General features: G+C 40.9%; 1 protein-coding gene across 3 annotated transcripts in view; it reads right to left on the minus strand.

Moving 5' to 3' along the window:
• HELZ (helicase with zinc finger) overlaps positions 1–15,709 on the minus strand; it is an 86,092-nt gene that overhangs the window by 7,266 nt on the left and 63,117 nt on the right. For all 3 annotated transcript variants that reach the window (XM_014882702.2, XM_014882701.2, XM_014882705.2), the window contains 8 exons: positions 13,140–13,344; positions 9,118–9,169; positions 8,095–8,288; positions 5,557–5,764; positions 4,995–5,071; positions 4,216–4,801; positions 3,586–3,826; positions 1,903–2,416 (listed from right to left, as the gene is read on the minus strand). In XM_014882702.2, coding sequence (XP_014738188.1) covers positions 1,903–2,416; positions 3,586–3,826; positions 4,216–4,801; positions 4,995–5,071; positions 5,557–5,764; positions 8,095–8,288; positions 9,118–9,169; positions 13,140–13,344 — 2,077 coding nt within the window. The remainder of the gene's footprint in view (positions 1–1,902; positions 2,417–3,585; positions 3,827–4,215; positions 4,802–4,994; positions 5,072–5,556; positions 5,765–8,094; positions 8,289–9,117; positions 9,170–13,139; positions 13,345–15,709) is intronic.

Raw genomic sequence — 15,709 nt, forward strand, 5'->3', positions numbered from 1 at the left:
TGAAAAATAAGGAGAAAAGTTCATGAAAGGAAACTGTTATATCTCATTTCAGTCACCACAACCAAGGGATCAACACTTGGATATCCTGACAATTCACTCCCCTAAGGAAATTCTTCAACAACAACAAAAACAAACAAAAAAAAATCATAAATTACTGCCTAAATCAACCCAGAAGTATACATTCACTGAGTTTAAAAGGGTTATTTTGGTAAGCAATCAGGAATTTATCAAAGTTCTGGACACTTGCAAGTACAGAACCAGACAGAATAACTCCAGTATTCCCTTTGATGTGCAGTTCAGATCTGGTTTGACTAAACACATGCAAAAGCTTTCAAGTATCAAGTCAATTAACAGCTTTATAAATAGTGATTGAGCAAACAGTTTAGCAAGGATACCAGAAGTCAAGAAATCTGCCCTGACAAGTGCCTTGTTGGAGGGATGTCTGTTAAAAACACACCTAAAACTCCATTTTGATTTCTTTGTGCCTTCAGTCCCACCTACCAGCTGGAGCAGCAGTTTTGGAAAGTTTATAAACAAGTCTCTGTCTTTTTTGCATTTGGCATTTCTGTCACATATTTTGAAAAGAAGAAGAAATAAGAACTAAACCGAATTTGCACTAATTACATAAAGGCTTACTCTATTTGTCTTCAGATAGCAGGAGCTGTCACAAGCTTTATAGGAATATTTATTGGTTTATTACTGCTGAAAAGCCATTGTTCCTACGTCCCGCTGTACTGACAGCATTAACTGTTGTCACAAAGTATTAGATTTTATACAGGGTGGTATGACTTAATGGACTGAGACATCAAATTTCTAAATGTCTATAAACCCAAACCTCACTACAGCTCTGGCTGGGCCTGAGGACTCCATTAACCTCTCTGGATCTGTGTAAGGCAGAAATTTGTAAAATGTACTGGAATTCAATTTTAGTTATTTTTCCCATGCTCATAAACTAAGTATTTTCTGTTTTCAGAAGTTGAAAGACAAATTAAATATGTATTGTGTGAGACAGCAACGAGCAAGGCTCCCTCCCCAGCTTCTGTAAAAACCTTAACAGAAATGCATCACAGAACAAGCCACTTATGTACAAATATTGGATTACATGCAGTCAGTGAGAATATTAATTCTCACATTCCTGGAATGCAACCTGGCTTCAGGACACTCCATGTTTGCACATCACACACTCCTTAGCACCTCAGATTCCAACAGGGATTGAAACCTCCTGTTCAGAACACTGCCTGTCCTGGCTGTGTGTGCTGGCACAGTCTGCATGTCACAGCACAGCCCCCCGGAGCCCAAGGACAAGAGAAGATGGAGAGGGACAGAGCCAGCCGTGGGTGGCAGGGTGTGTGCTGGGGCCAGCCTCGGGGAGCACAGCTGGATGTTTCTGATTTCCAGCACACAGCCTCCAAAATACACAGGATGGCTTTGTATCAAATTAATGCAGGCAGGGTGGGATTATGAAATCAGGTTTTGGACCGTGTTGGAACAGCTGTACAGTTCTGGTCTCGTGTGAGAAGTAACTCAAGCACACTCACAGCTCAACACTGAGTGAGACCCTGGCTCATTCCAGCTGCTTGTCCAGAGCCTCCACCTGGGCTGGGGCTGATTTTCACTGCAGATAAATGACATGCAGACACAGAGCAATGACTGCACCAAAACTCAGAGTAACATTCCAAAAGCCAAGGCTTCCCATTTAGCAGAGAAAATATTACACCTGCAGCGACAAGAACCACAGATCTGCTCAGGGTGAACAGCAGAGACGCAGAGAACGAGATTTCACCTCGCAGAAATTCCCACTGTGAGCTTTTAATGCGTGAGGTGTTTTGCATTCATGACCACTCCACAACATAATCTGATATTAAAATGACAGGACAAGTGCAGAGCAGCCAGAACACCCACCTCTTCTAAGCTGTGGAGCGAAGAAGCAGAAACTGCTCGAGATGCGAGTGGATGAAATGGCTCCTGACCGACTGCGTGCTGATGATTCTGGATTTGTATAAAAGGGCTCTGCTGCGACCTGTGGGGCAGTGGAGGTATTCCATAGTGAAAGCCCTGCCCCAGGAGGTGATTCTGCTGGAGGTTAGCATAAGTCCAGGACCCATCAGGTTGCAGGTATTTCAAGGGAGACGGGGTTATGTGTTCGGATGGCATTGAGAAAGGGGGGTTGTACATTTGGGGTAAATGCTGCTGGAACGCTGGGTTAGTGGGCAGTTCAATGTCTCTGCTGTTCTCAGTGAAGTTGGGGAAGTGGGCGCTGTGGTTGGAGTTGCAGGAAGGAGAAGGGAGTGCTGGTGGGCTCCGGGGCTGGACTTGTCTGTATTGCAACAGTCTGGACTGGGGGGGCGGCATCTCGGCCACGTCGCGGCTCTCGCTCGGATCGCGGTGCGACAGCTCCCGCAGCAAGTCCTGGAACCTGCACGGGCACAATAAACGCGGCGAGGAAAGAGAAAAGGAAAAGAAAAAAAAAAAAGTTTTGCTGAAATCTCGCTCTTTTTGAGGTGCAGCAAACTCAGAGAACAAAACGCTCCATTTAAATATCCTCATCTTTGCACTTACTGACCCTAACTTCAAAGGATGTGACTTGAGCAATCAGAAATTAGGCACAAGAGGATTAACGGGATGAAATACCCACCTGAATCATCTCAAAGTTTTAAATAACTCTTGAGATTGCCTTTCCAGTCAGAAGAATCAATTTTTTGTTATCTCTTAAGAGACAACTAAAGGTAAGGATTTCCTGCTTTACTACACAAAGTAAAAAGTTCACATAGTTTAAGAAAATTTTAAGCCCTTTCAAGGCAAAAGCCAGAACAATCAGGGACTGCCCTCACTCGCACAATGTACTTCTAAACTTTTTCAAAAGGTCAATTCAGTTCAGCACTTCAAAGAATCAGCTAGGAGGGCATTTAGATGCTTTACCATGTCTATAACAAACCAGATGGAAAAGAAAGCATAGTGGGAGATGACAGTAAACAGAGGCAATTTAAAAATCCAGCCTTTACAATATACATGATTAAAGTTGATGACCACTGGAACCATTTTTCTGTTGATGTTCAACAGCTTCCTCTCTTGCCCCCTAAAGCTCCATCTCAAATACAAGTTTTTTTTTCTTTAAATCTGCTTTTAAAAGCAAAGGCTTTTTGAAAAGGAAGAAAAGTTTAGGTTTCAACTGGGAGCAGTGTTTAGGGAGGGGCTGTTTTGTTTCTTTTCAAGCACACAAATCTCAGACTGCTACTTCAAATTGAAGAATTTACAACTTAAATACGCCTTAACTACACTCAGACACGTTTTTCATAAAAACACAAGGTTGTTACTCTCTATCCATTCCTTATTCCATAAATACATCCCTGAAAAGCTCCATAAAAATATTTTTCCACTACAGCTTTACTACCCAATATACTAACAGAATAAAGCATAACACATAATAAAAGCATAGTTGTAAGTCAGCCTGCCAACTATTTTAACCTTCATAATAACAGCAGCAAAAAGCAATACCTTTAAGTGCCTTGCACTTGATCACAGTGTTACAGATAGGTGCCCACTGCTCAATTTTACACAAGCTCTGATGACTCAGTAAACAAATACCTTGAATATGTTGCCTCTGTTTCATCTTCTGTATTACTGGCAAGTTTCCAGTTTGCCCTAACTTGCTGCTGTTGATGTAATCCAATTGGTTGCTGAGGAAGATGTGGTAGATGAGGATGGTGATGGTGTTGATATGGAATAGTGCCTTGACTGAGATAGGCATTATGTTCATTCCATTGCTGTAACCTGGCTTGTTGTTGCTGCCTTATTGTTTCCAAAGCTACATTTCCATGCATACGATCTATAAAAATAGTTTTAAAAAAAAATTTTATCTAATGCCCCTTTTTAAAGATCTTTATGTCAGAACAAAAAAAAAAAAAAAAAAAAAAAAAGAATACTTTTTATACAGTTTATTCCAGGGTCTATTATACACTAACTGCATTGCAGTGCATAACCTGGTTATTTAAATCATATGGAAAATCATATAAACATGAATCTTCTAATAAAGTGCTGAATATTCAAACATGCCTCAAGCAGTAAATTATGCTCAATGACATTACTTATGGAAACTAACCCAACAAAAACCCAATTCAGAGCAATATGCCTGAAAAAGGTAAATACCTCCTTCATTTTCACTTCAATGTAGTTATAATTGCACACTCTGAATTTAAATAAAGAAAAGTCACCTACCTAAAGTGTCCCCTAAGGGCATTCCTGACGGATTCTCTTCAATGAAGTTGTTCAAGTGGGTTGGCAGAACTGGGTTGTGCTGTGCAATAGGCCTCAAAGGATTATTGACTTCTTGTAACAGAGGTGGGGGGTGTTGTTCTGAAATCACAGCATCTACAGCAGGAGAATGTGGTCGGTGGGGAATGGGATTATTAAAAAAGGACTGGCTGGGGCCTGCCTGGAAAGCAGGGGAAAGCTGAGAAGGTGCTGGAGGCTGCTGATTCAAGTGATTATGCTGCTGAACTACCTGGCTCTGCTGGGGGGCCATTTGGTTGGGTTGCTCAGGCAAGTGATTCTGCTGTTGACTTAACAGGTTTTGCTGCTGCTGCTGCTGCTGCTGCAGAGGGAAGGGCTGCCTCGGGATCTGGGACAGGTGCTGGAAGTGACGGCTGGGAACTGCAAACTGGGAGTGGGGAGGGGTCAGGTGCAGGTTCAGCTGCCTGGGGTTGGGGTTGGGGTTGTCTTTGCGATGGAATTTAGCATTGGGGTAAGCAACACTGGAACGGGACTCTGGGCTTCTCTGCTGAGGGTTTGCTTCTAAATCAACCTACGAAAGGAGAGTACAAAGCTCTGAGAATTTGCGTTTTAAAAATCGAAATTAAAATATTTCAGTTTGACTAAATTAATAAACGTGATTAAATTCGTTAAGAAAGAGTATGAAATAACAAACAAATAAAAATATCCAAATCCCCCCAAAAAATAAACAAACCAAATCAGAAACCCAGACAAGAGAAACCTACCTGCTTGGATTCCAGAGGTTTCTTCTCAGGTGTTCGAATTTTACTGATTTCAGGTCCAGCAGTGTTTTCACTTTTACCTAAAACATTCACAAAATTGTTTCATTTCAATAGAAAAAATTACTATTTTGGAATTTTTTTTCCCCAGACACAGGAAAACTGACTTATTAGCATGGCATTTATAGCACCACAGACATTTAGTATTATCTACCTAAATAACACTTTCCCTTTAATCTCCACATTTCATTCATTAATCACCACTAAGTAGTCCTTCCAACTTAATTGCAAATAACATCAGCAGTACTGCAGAAAGGGAGATGGAACAATTACACCTTCAACAGCCCTCCCCAGCTCCCACTCCTTCTGAATCTCACAATATCCCAGTTATTCTATTTGTAAAGGCAAATCCCAGGTAATTTCCCCCAGTCTGTGCATTGCACGATTAGGGAGGAAAGGGCAAAGGACTGACAGGATGGAGGAAGGGAAATCCTTTCCACGAGCCCCTGTTTAAAGCACAAACTCTCCCCAGAGCAGAGCAGTTTGCAGAGCCATTCCAAGCACTGACCATTCCGAGTTTGCTCGTGCTGCTCCTTGTCCTGGTGTGGGAGCTGCTGCTGTCCTATGCTAACAGGGGAGTGGTGGCCCAGGCCATACGGGATCGGAGACCCTCGCCCATGTGCCTGTAACAGGTTCATGTTATATGCCATGGCTGCTTGGTGAGTAATGAGTCGAGGGTCGACTGCAAACCTACCCTGATACCCCGTCCATGGTACCTGCATGGTGAACAAAAATTAAAATAAAAAATAAAAAATAAAAAAAAAAGAGAGAGATGTGATCTGTTAAGGCACATTCAATTAAAGGCAGTGATAACGAGCACATTGATATTAGGTCAGTAACAAGAGCTTTTCATGCACCAGCTGACCTGACACACACACAACTACAGCTGGTGCAGGGAGGGGAGAGCTCTAAGGGCAGGCAAAACAAGGGGCACAGATTTTGCAGGAGAACCCAGGGTAAAAATTTTTCTATCCAAACCCATTCTTGTTTCAGCGGTTTCAAAGTTCAGCTAGAAAAGACTAGTGGACAAACTGTAGTTTACTAAACTTCAGATTAATCTCTTCTCTAATTAAATAGAAATGGGTGAAGTTCAAGCAAATGCAAAGCCCTTTGTCCTGGTAGCTACGAGACACTGGGCTGTGGCTCAGGGTGGGGACAGAGAGAGAGAAGCCTCAAAGGTGAGGAGCACCCAGGGCTGGGATTCTGGGCCACAGCAGGAGGGGCTGTGCCCTCTCTGCACCCACAGGACACCCAGTGAAGGTCCCAGGAGTACTGGTGGAACCCAGAGAGTGCCCAAAGGTGAGCAGTGACAGGGAATGACACTCCAAAGTGTCTGTGTTACATGACACGTGTATTGCAGAGTCAAAGGAAAATCCATCTCCTGAAAGCAGGTAAAAAGTCAGGATTTTTTACAATGGCTTCAATTCCATTCCTACAAGGAATGCTAAGGAAGACAGCTCTGCATCAAATGAATTCAAACTCGTCCTGTAGGAAATTTATTAAAAGAAGGGAAATATATGAACAAGGAAAGAGTGCAGGGAAAGTCTTCCCAACACTCAGGCTGCCAAAGCATCCTTTAGTGATGGCAGCAGACAACCTCCTCCAGCTTTTACTTTGGGTGTGGAATCTGCATTCAACAAAGACATCATTTGATCTTCCACTAACATAAACACATTTCACTTCAGTCCCTGCTTGTTTCAAGCGTAACAACTTTCATCCAATTCTTTTTTTAAATTACTATTTGCCCTTGAAATGTGCACTTTGAACTTCAGCTTTAGGCTACTATTGCATCTGTACAACCCTAAATGATCTCCAAGCTTCTTTTCAAAAGTAGCAGTCTCATTAGTACCTCAGTCTTCCCACTTAATTATTTAAAAATCCATCCTCAGGGAAGGTGAGTTCAAAATACTTGTTTTTAGTACATCTCTTTCGATTGGAAACACATAAAAAATATATTAACCTTGGAACAATAAGACAGAGCTTTCTAAATTACCTTGGTTTGATATTAATGTAATGTGAGCAAGCATGACAAAGATACAGCTGCTGGCCTTCTCATTGCATTTAAATTTAACCATCAAATGCAGATTTCTAGTAAGCTTGGAAAAAGGAAAATTCCTTGTCCTAGCAAAGAAAACTGAGTTACAGCTGCCAGCTGATCTAAGACACAAAACTGAAACTACAGCAAGTCCCCTATTCAGCATCCATAACCCAAATTACAACAGAGGACTCATAATTATTGCAAAAAACCAAATTAGCTATATTCCAACATTTAGCATTATGAATGGAATTAAACACATCTGCATCTGTGGGTTCCACGTGCTTGCCACGGTCCTCAGGAGTTGTGTACAACACAGACATGTTACTCCACAAGCTTCTGCAGCCTTTGTTTTTCCTTGCATTTTCCTCCTGGAATATGTTGACTGTGAAGGGTAAAAATAAAGCAGAGACTGCTTCTTTAATGTGTGTCAATTTTGGTGGGACAGTCTTATTTGTAATCCAAAATTCCATGCATAAATATAGCCTAAAAGAGCTGGTTAGAGATCTTCATTCTGTTCCCAAATGTCATTAAGGGAAGGGATTGGAGAGGAAACTGGTTCACTATGAGGTTCTGGAAGGGGAAAAACATCCCATTATGCTTATTTTTCTTATCACTTCACTTCAGACACCTTGCACTGCAGACATCCAAAACTTGTAATTTAGGCTGTGTGATGCCAATAAAGAGAAACAAACTTGGTGTGAATCACTGAGGTCTCTCCAATGATTAAGAGCTGAAGCAGGCAAATAATTCAGAGGCAGGTGTCTCAAGTCAGATGAGACAGATTCCACTGGTGTGCCTAAAACACACCAAATTACAGGAACATGAAATTGCTTTTAGCCTGCCGGGAGTTATTGGGGGGAGCAAAGCTTTCAGGTCCTCTGCACTGCCACTCCTAAAACCAGCAAAGCCCACAGATTTGGAGTGCTGAAAAAAAAAACCCTGCAATACATTTATGTGCACACAATAAGTGAGGTGGGGAGGGGGGAGAAATAGAAAATGAATTCTTACAGGCAAAGGCACAGACATGACCATATTTCCTCCATAGACAGCAGGTACATATAGAATACTTGTCCCAGTGTGTGGATCTATCCTTTGAACAGGACTTGGAGATTTCCCCAGATTGGGGTGAGGTCCCAGAGGAGGAGGGGGAGGAGTATATGCTCTGATAGGATTTCCAATTAGAACAGAAGGGTTGGGCTGAACTGAAAATAAAGATTAAAAAAAAAGAGATATATATATACATACATAAAAAAAAAAGAAGATACATACACAAAAAGAACATGAAGACCATTTCTTTGTTTTTTCATCCTAACAGCATCTATCTTTATAAAATATGTGTGCAACTCTCTAACAGCACAGGTTTGGTACACCAAGAGAAAGCATTAATCAAATACTGTATTCCATTTCAAGAATTTGAAGAGGCAGAAAATACAAGTTGAGATACAGAGAAACAGGTAGCTGGCAAGTGCATTAATGAAAGAATGTCCCAAACTAATTAAATATGCTGACTGTCAGAGTGGCTGTTAAGCACTGCATCAGAAACTAAAATAGCCCTCCTTTCTTTAGCAGGGAAGACAAGCTCTAAACTAATACTTTTCCAAATTAATAATAAAGTCATTCAGCTGTTGCATGCTGCCTTGCAAAGGTATGATCAGTAATATCTGGGTGTATGACAGCACAATTTAACTTCAAAGTACCTCAGAAAACATTGCATGCAAAATTATGTCCAAACCCTTTTAGTGCAAATACCCTGGTACAGGGCTGTACATTGTGAATTTCAAACACAGCTATTTTTCAAAGGCCAACAACTGTGTTTGTGTTAAGGCTTCAAAATAAATGCACACAACACCTATAAACAGAGAGCCTCGGAAATATCAAATGTCCACTTAACAGTCTATGATCTGATTCCCACATGCAAACAACAAGTGAATGGCTTTCAAACAGAGAAGGGACCAGCTACTCAATGTATGTCAAACTACTGCCAGCTTCACTGGGCCCAGGAATGCCCCCAGGAACTGCAGAGGCACTCACCAATTCCATCAGGTGGGAAATGGTCATTCTGGTTATGATGATGGACCTTGCCCTTTAAAGGAAAAAAAACCAGGAATAGTGATCATTGCATTCTTACACAAACCAAAGCTTTTTATTTCAAGTGAACATGAAAATTAAACATAAAACAGAATTTGAAAGGAGTCAGCCCAACAGTTTATTCTTACACATTCAACCATCCAGTTCCACTACCTGACTATGAATTCACAAAGCTGGACATAAAACACCACTAATTCAATTAACCAGTGGGTCATCACAACTCCCTCTGGGAAAACTCCCTCTCCCACAGCCTGTTTTGAGATACAAAGAGAGTTACAGCAGATATTTTGAGTTCCTTTTCCCATCATTTTATTTCCAACTGTCCCACATCTTTCAGAAGCAGCAGCCAGGACCAAAGTAACCCCCAGTACTCCTCTGCCATGGCAGCTTTAGTGGGAGCAAGATCCATTTTCTGCTCCAGGTTCCAGCTCGAGAATGTTGGAGACAAAGGAGCTGCCCTCAGTTTTACTCAGCTGCTCACCCAGCCCCTGGAGACATTTCTCCCTGTCCCATCTCATTTATCAGCTTCTGGGCTGTGGCTCCTCTGTGACTGCTCCCCAAAAGTGCAATACAGGAGAGTAAAGAACCCCAGTGCCCAGGGAAATCTGTTCTTCCTTGCTGCATTGTACATTAGAAAAGGATTTTAACAGACCTGAGTTATCCCTCCTACCTTCTCATGAGTTTACAGCATTAGCTAATTAGTTAATATTCATAAACTGTGAGCATATATTCCATTGCCAGTATGCTCTCAAGTTCTTTGCAGAAATACTTTACTTAATCTGGACCTAAGTACGCTCACAAATTTAAAATAAATCTAAAAACGCTTTGATGCTGCAAAACTTTTCTTGCCCAGGAGATAAGTCCAGGCAGTTTTCCAGCACTCTGAGCAAATTAGTCAGGGTACAAAGACAGGTTGTTTGACAATGTTGACTCATGCATAAACCAGATTAAAGAACGGGTCTCCAAATTTTCCTCTCATTTGAAAAATGAATTATGGAAAAATAAAATAATAATTGCTTTTCATTGCAGCACTTAAAGAAAGCCTGTTTATTCAACAGAGAAAGATTCAATCTAAAAACGTGGAGGAGCTACAGCCTTAATCACTCATGGACAGCACACAGCATTTCTGTGTCTATTACAATGTCAGAGGCAAGCTGAGTGTACAGAAGTCTGACAAATCTCTGCTCTAACCTATCAGACCTGTATTTTATAGGTGCCACATTCTTCAAACTGAAATACCAAATAATTACATTAGTTTGTAAGAAAATAATGATGTAAGTTTGTAAGAGGAGCTGTCCTGCTCAATGGCAGCTTCAGTATGTCCCTGTATCAGACAGGTAAATAAAAGTCAACTGGGCCACCAGGAAGCTGGGGAAGGGAGTTGCTGTCTTTCTTTTCTCTTTTTCTCTTCACAGTTTTGAAGGCTTAACGATTTTATAACAGTTCTGTTATGAACTCAATTGTTACTCCATTTCTCAAAGATTTTCACACCAAGGTTCATGTCCCCACCCATCTCCAGAACACCTAAACCTCCCCTAGAACTGATGGTGACTGACAACACCAGAGCATAAATACACTCAGTTTCCTCTAAAAACTCACTCCACTTTTGGAATATAAAAATCCACATTACATAAAGGCTCTCAGAGGAAGCCCAGACCAAGATTTGGGTGACTGCAGGCAGTTAACAGCCTCGTCATTCCTTGGATCCCCCTTTAGTCAACAACCAGGAGTAGAGAGAGTTCTCCAGAGATTTATTCTGACCTGTGGTCCACACTGACTGCAGGAAATGTCTGGGATGATGATGCACCCTGATTTAAGTGCCTGAATCCAGAGCAAAAGCTGGCAGGCAGTGAGTGGGAGGCAGGAAAGTTGTAAAGTCAGAGCTTAATTTACTGTACGTGAAGTACCCCGAGGGAAGCTCTGAGCTCTGGAAACTTTCCCTTTCCACATCATCACCTTCCATGAAGGCTGTCCCCATCCAACTCCCACTCCTGGCCAAGCCACACCAACACAGGACAAGGCAGCACTGCCCTCACAGCTCCGTGCTGGCTCTTGGCCTCTCACACACACAAGACTGAAACATTTTTCCTTCTCTAAAACCTAAACAGCAAGGAGGTTTTTAATGTCCCTACATAAATCCAGGAGCAATTCTGCTGACTAAGAAGTGCTGTTTGTACAAAACCACTTTTCAGCACAGGCAAAAGACAAGCCCTGACTCACACAACGTCCATAAACTCTCCACAAAACACGTACTGCTTTTGGAGACTGCTCTTATTTTTTTGCTACAAAATATGCCAGCATTAGGTTTTAATCCTTCATTTTTCATGTTAAATACTGTGCTTAGGATGTCTAAAATAAACAAAACCAACCATCTGCTTTTCAAACTTGAGCAAAGGGAAATGGATCCCTGATCCCAGCTGTATTCTCAGAGTATTTGATTATTACTTGCTCACTGCTCTGCACACACTCACTACCTGTCCATGGCATTCAGAGGGAAGATTTTATTTAGAATTGTGATATAGGTGGTTTAAACACTTCAGATCTTAAGCTGAAAATAGAGTGCTGGCAGTTTGACAGCACAAGGGCTTAGTTTACCAACAAACTAAAGCAAAATAAACAGAGCTGTCGACTTACAAGACTCTCACTTTCCCTAACACTCACTCCCCATTTTTTTCCTGAATTTACTATACCTGCATTTTCAAGTACTTTCTTTTTTTTACATTTAGGAAACTAAAGGTATTAATAATGATGTCTTATTATTAAGGAAAAGACTGAAGAGCTCATGAAAAATGGGAATACAGCCACAGCAGTGGCTTTTAAAGACAATTTAGTAATTTCTGGTTTTCTGTAAGCCCAGTGTTTTGACACATGACTAGAAGCTTTAGAAATCTGGTGTTTGTTTCAGAAAGTAATGCATGCATCTTGATGAAGAAACCAAATGTTCTCACTTACAAGCTCCCTTTTGGGAAGGACTGCCAAAGGGAAGGCTTTCCTTTTTGTATTAAAAAAACCTGTCGTAAAAATTTCATTTCAGTGATACAAGCCTGGAACAAAAATGCAAAGCTATGGGAAATATGTGCAGTTCTTCCTTCCTGTACACTGAGTTCATCACAAAGCTGACAACCTGCATTTCAGTTCTATCTCTAAACACAATTAAATTAAATTACAACCCAAATGATTTTGAGATAAACTACAAAGAACTATTAAAATGGAATTCATTACTAATATATCACCCCCAAGAAAGCTCTAAAATTTAGTGTTGTTCTTTATCATCCTAAGGAAGCTATGCATTTTCATCACTTCTTCACCTGCTTTTATAAAAAATGCTGATGAAATTACCATTCAGAGGTAATTTTATCTCTCTGCCCTCTTGATGCTAATGAAATCTGGTCTTCTGAAGGACATTATCACTGAGCTAATATATGCAATAAACCAGTTTACAACATATTTTCAATTACATAGAAATTATGTAAGATAACTTAAGTCCTTGAATTTTAAATGTGATTTTTAAACCAAACCAAGTCCCTTTTGGCTATTATTTTGTTGTCCTCTTTTACTCCTTGTCACTGTCTGTACGAACCTGTTGTTTCTTGGGATATAATCAGAGCACAGCTTGGGACAGGGACTGGCTCTTGCTCAGAGGGTTTAATCTGGTTTATCTAAATCCTGAAGTTCTCCAGGGCCACTGCAAAACTGCCAATGAACATGCCAGAGTGATGGGCCAAGGTGTGTTTTAGTAAGGAAACAAGGCTTGGACAACCCCAAGCTATATTGCTAAAAACTTTATGATAATACAAGTCTAAAGCTTTCACTTGAAAATGCCGAGGATCCCTCTGGAATTCGCATTCATATCTGATTGCACTGATGCAATTTTAAAACAAACAGCTTGTTCCATAAACCTTTCATGTTATTTCTCTACCTTCACTTGCAGTTTCTGACAGAAGGCATCACCAGTGACACTTTACCTTTGGAGGTGACTGCTGCTGTTTGGTGGGATTGGCTGAGTGCTGGTGCCGCAGAGCTCGGGGGATGAACTCGGGGGCCAGGGGGTTCAACACGTAGGTTTTCTTTAACTCCAGAGCTTCCAGCTGAGCTTTGATCTGCTCAAATGTGATGCCATGAAGACTTTCGTTCTCGTGGCACAGGGCAATGAACCTTTCCCAGAATTTCCTACGGAAATGATTTTTACAAGCAGTGAGGAAGGCACAATGGCTGTTATTAAAATGGAAACAGATTTAATGTAACTGTGGGACGCTTTGATTTTGTGTGTGTGCACACCAATCCATCCACCCTCAACGTGCTCCCTGCAGCTGAACCCCACAGCACAGTGCAAAGCTCCCCAGCCATTCCAAAGGGACACCCAGCTCTGTCCGTGGCCATCAGGTCACAGCACTGGCCGGGTGACACATTTAATATTCATGCCACGGACAGCTCCAACTCAGAACTTTTCCCTAGAAAACCAAAACCAGCAAACTCAAAGCTTCAAATTCTGGAATGTATGTGATTTAAGGCATTCATCAAAGCTCAAATAGTCACAGGAATTACACAGATTCTCAGAATGTTCTCAGAACATGTCAAGAACATTCTCCACATTCAGGCAGATCCCTCAGTGTAACAAATAGCAAAGCTAATACAAACCAAATACAAAGGGTTTTGAGATATCCCCTCAAAACCACTCTTGTGAAACACTTCAGAGGCACATGAAAATCAATATTTTTGGGAGTTTCTAGAGATTCTTTGAGATCCTCTAGTGGAAAACAAACAAAACCATAAATTTTAGTGCATGTCCAATTTTTCTACAACATAAAGAAGTATTTTTGAGCTAGGAAAACAACCATCACATGATGCATGACTTGTCTATGAAAATTCTGTTTCCAACTATTTGGAGGATAGAGGGGTTATTTAAACCATGTAATAAAAAAACATTCCTCCCTGTCTTCTGCTTTCTCATGACATGTCTTTCCACTGCTTTATAAAAAAAGGCTTTTTTTTTTTGTTAACATCCACAGCAGAATCTATACAAAATTTCACACTTGCGATTTTTTCTAACCTCAAAAGAACATTTCGGGTGAAGTTACTGAAGCTTAAAAGATATTTAAGTAAGGTCTGAAGGTGTCACTTTAAAAAAAAAAAAAATCAACAAATCTGACTGAGCTGTCTCTTTCAAAAATATCAAGAGTAAAGGTGTGCTTGACTAGAACTCCTGCTTGTTCACCCTTCAGTAATAAGGTCTGGCCTATCAGCAAGCATTGTTCTTTCCCCAGAACCTGCAAAATGAGAGATTGCTGCACATTAATTGTACCAGCAGTGTCACATTTTGCTGAGTAGATGACTTTGTGAGAAAAAACAAATGTCTGTCTTGCAAAAATGCTGTGATGCTAGTGATGTTTTTAAGAATTCAAAATAGTTTTCCCTAAAAGCCCATTTCTGTCGTGATTTTATAGAGGCAAGAAATGCTCTTTTAGAATTCAGGGTGCAAGCTGGCCCTTTTTCTGCATTTTGCTCTAAGGCAAATAGCTCTTGCAAGGTTTTAAATGAGAATTAAAAACGAAAATTAAATGCATCACCAGAATGCTTTAATGATGGAATTCCTTCTGATTAATCAATTCAGTCACCAAACCTACTGCCAAGTACCACAAATCCACTGAGACCCACCCACTTTTGCTGAGAGTGCCCCAAGCAGTCTCTCTACACATGGAACACTTGTTCTGGGGTCTGAGAACAGAGAATAAAACCCTGCTGTCTCTGTCTGAGTGTGCTCAGGAGTTTAAGGGGGGGTGTCTGCCAAAACAGCCCTGTCGAGTCTGGCTGGAGCACACAGGAATGTAATGATTACCCTGGGCAGGCTTCACAAAGCTCTCCACAACTATCATTACAGTCCTGACTCCTTTTGACAGGTATTAGAATATTTATAAAATTCAAGTACACTCTCAACTTTTTTGAGGTCTGTTTTTCCTAACGAAATGCCACTTCTTTCAGACTTCTCTACTCCTGTTCTACTAAAAAAGAACCCTCTTCCCAGCAGCCTCCCTGAGCCCCTCCAGCACTGTTTTCAAAGACTGAATGTTCAATTATTCAGTGAAACAAGACAATGGTGTATTAAAGGGAAAGCTCAAGATACATCTTAATAAAGTTTCAGTGTTCCTTGTTTCTTAATTATCTTTCAGTTTTATAATTTGGAACAGCTCTTCGTCTATAAACAGCTGCTGGTCTTCAAAATGCAAACTCAATCCTTACGTGCCAGCACTGTGATTTATTTACCACGATGACAGCCTATATTTTTATTTTATTAAGTTTTGCCCACCTTATTTCAGATATTTTGAAGGAGCATTTGGGAGGCACAGGGGCTCTTTCTCATCAGCTCATTACCTAAACCAGCCCCTGCCTAAAATCCCATCCAGGTAAAGGGAAAAGTGAACTAAACCTACAGCAATTATTTCTCTGTCAGGAAGATGTTAAAAGCCATTTAAAGCAGATCACTGCATTCATGTACAGACAATCCTGACACAGCCCCAGCAGGGAAGTGGTGAAATTC

Source organism: Sturnus vulgaris, chromosome 20 (assembly GCF_052056855.1).
Source record: "Sturnus vulgaris isolate bStuVul1 chromosome 20, bStuVul1.hap1, whole genome shotgun sequence".
Classification (NCBI taxonomy): domain Eukaryota; kingdom Metazoa; phylum Chordata; class Aves; order Passeriformes; family Sturnidae; genus Sturnus; species Sturnus vulgaris.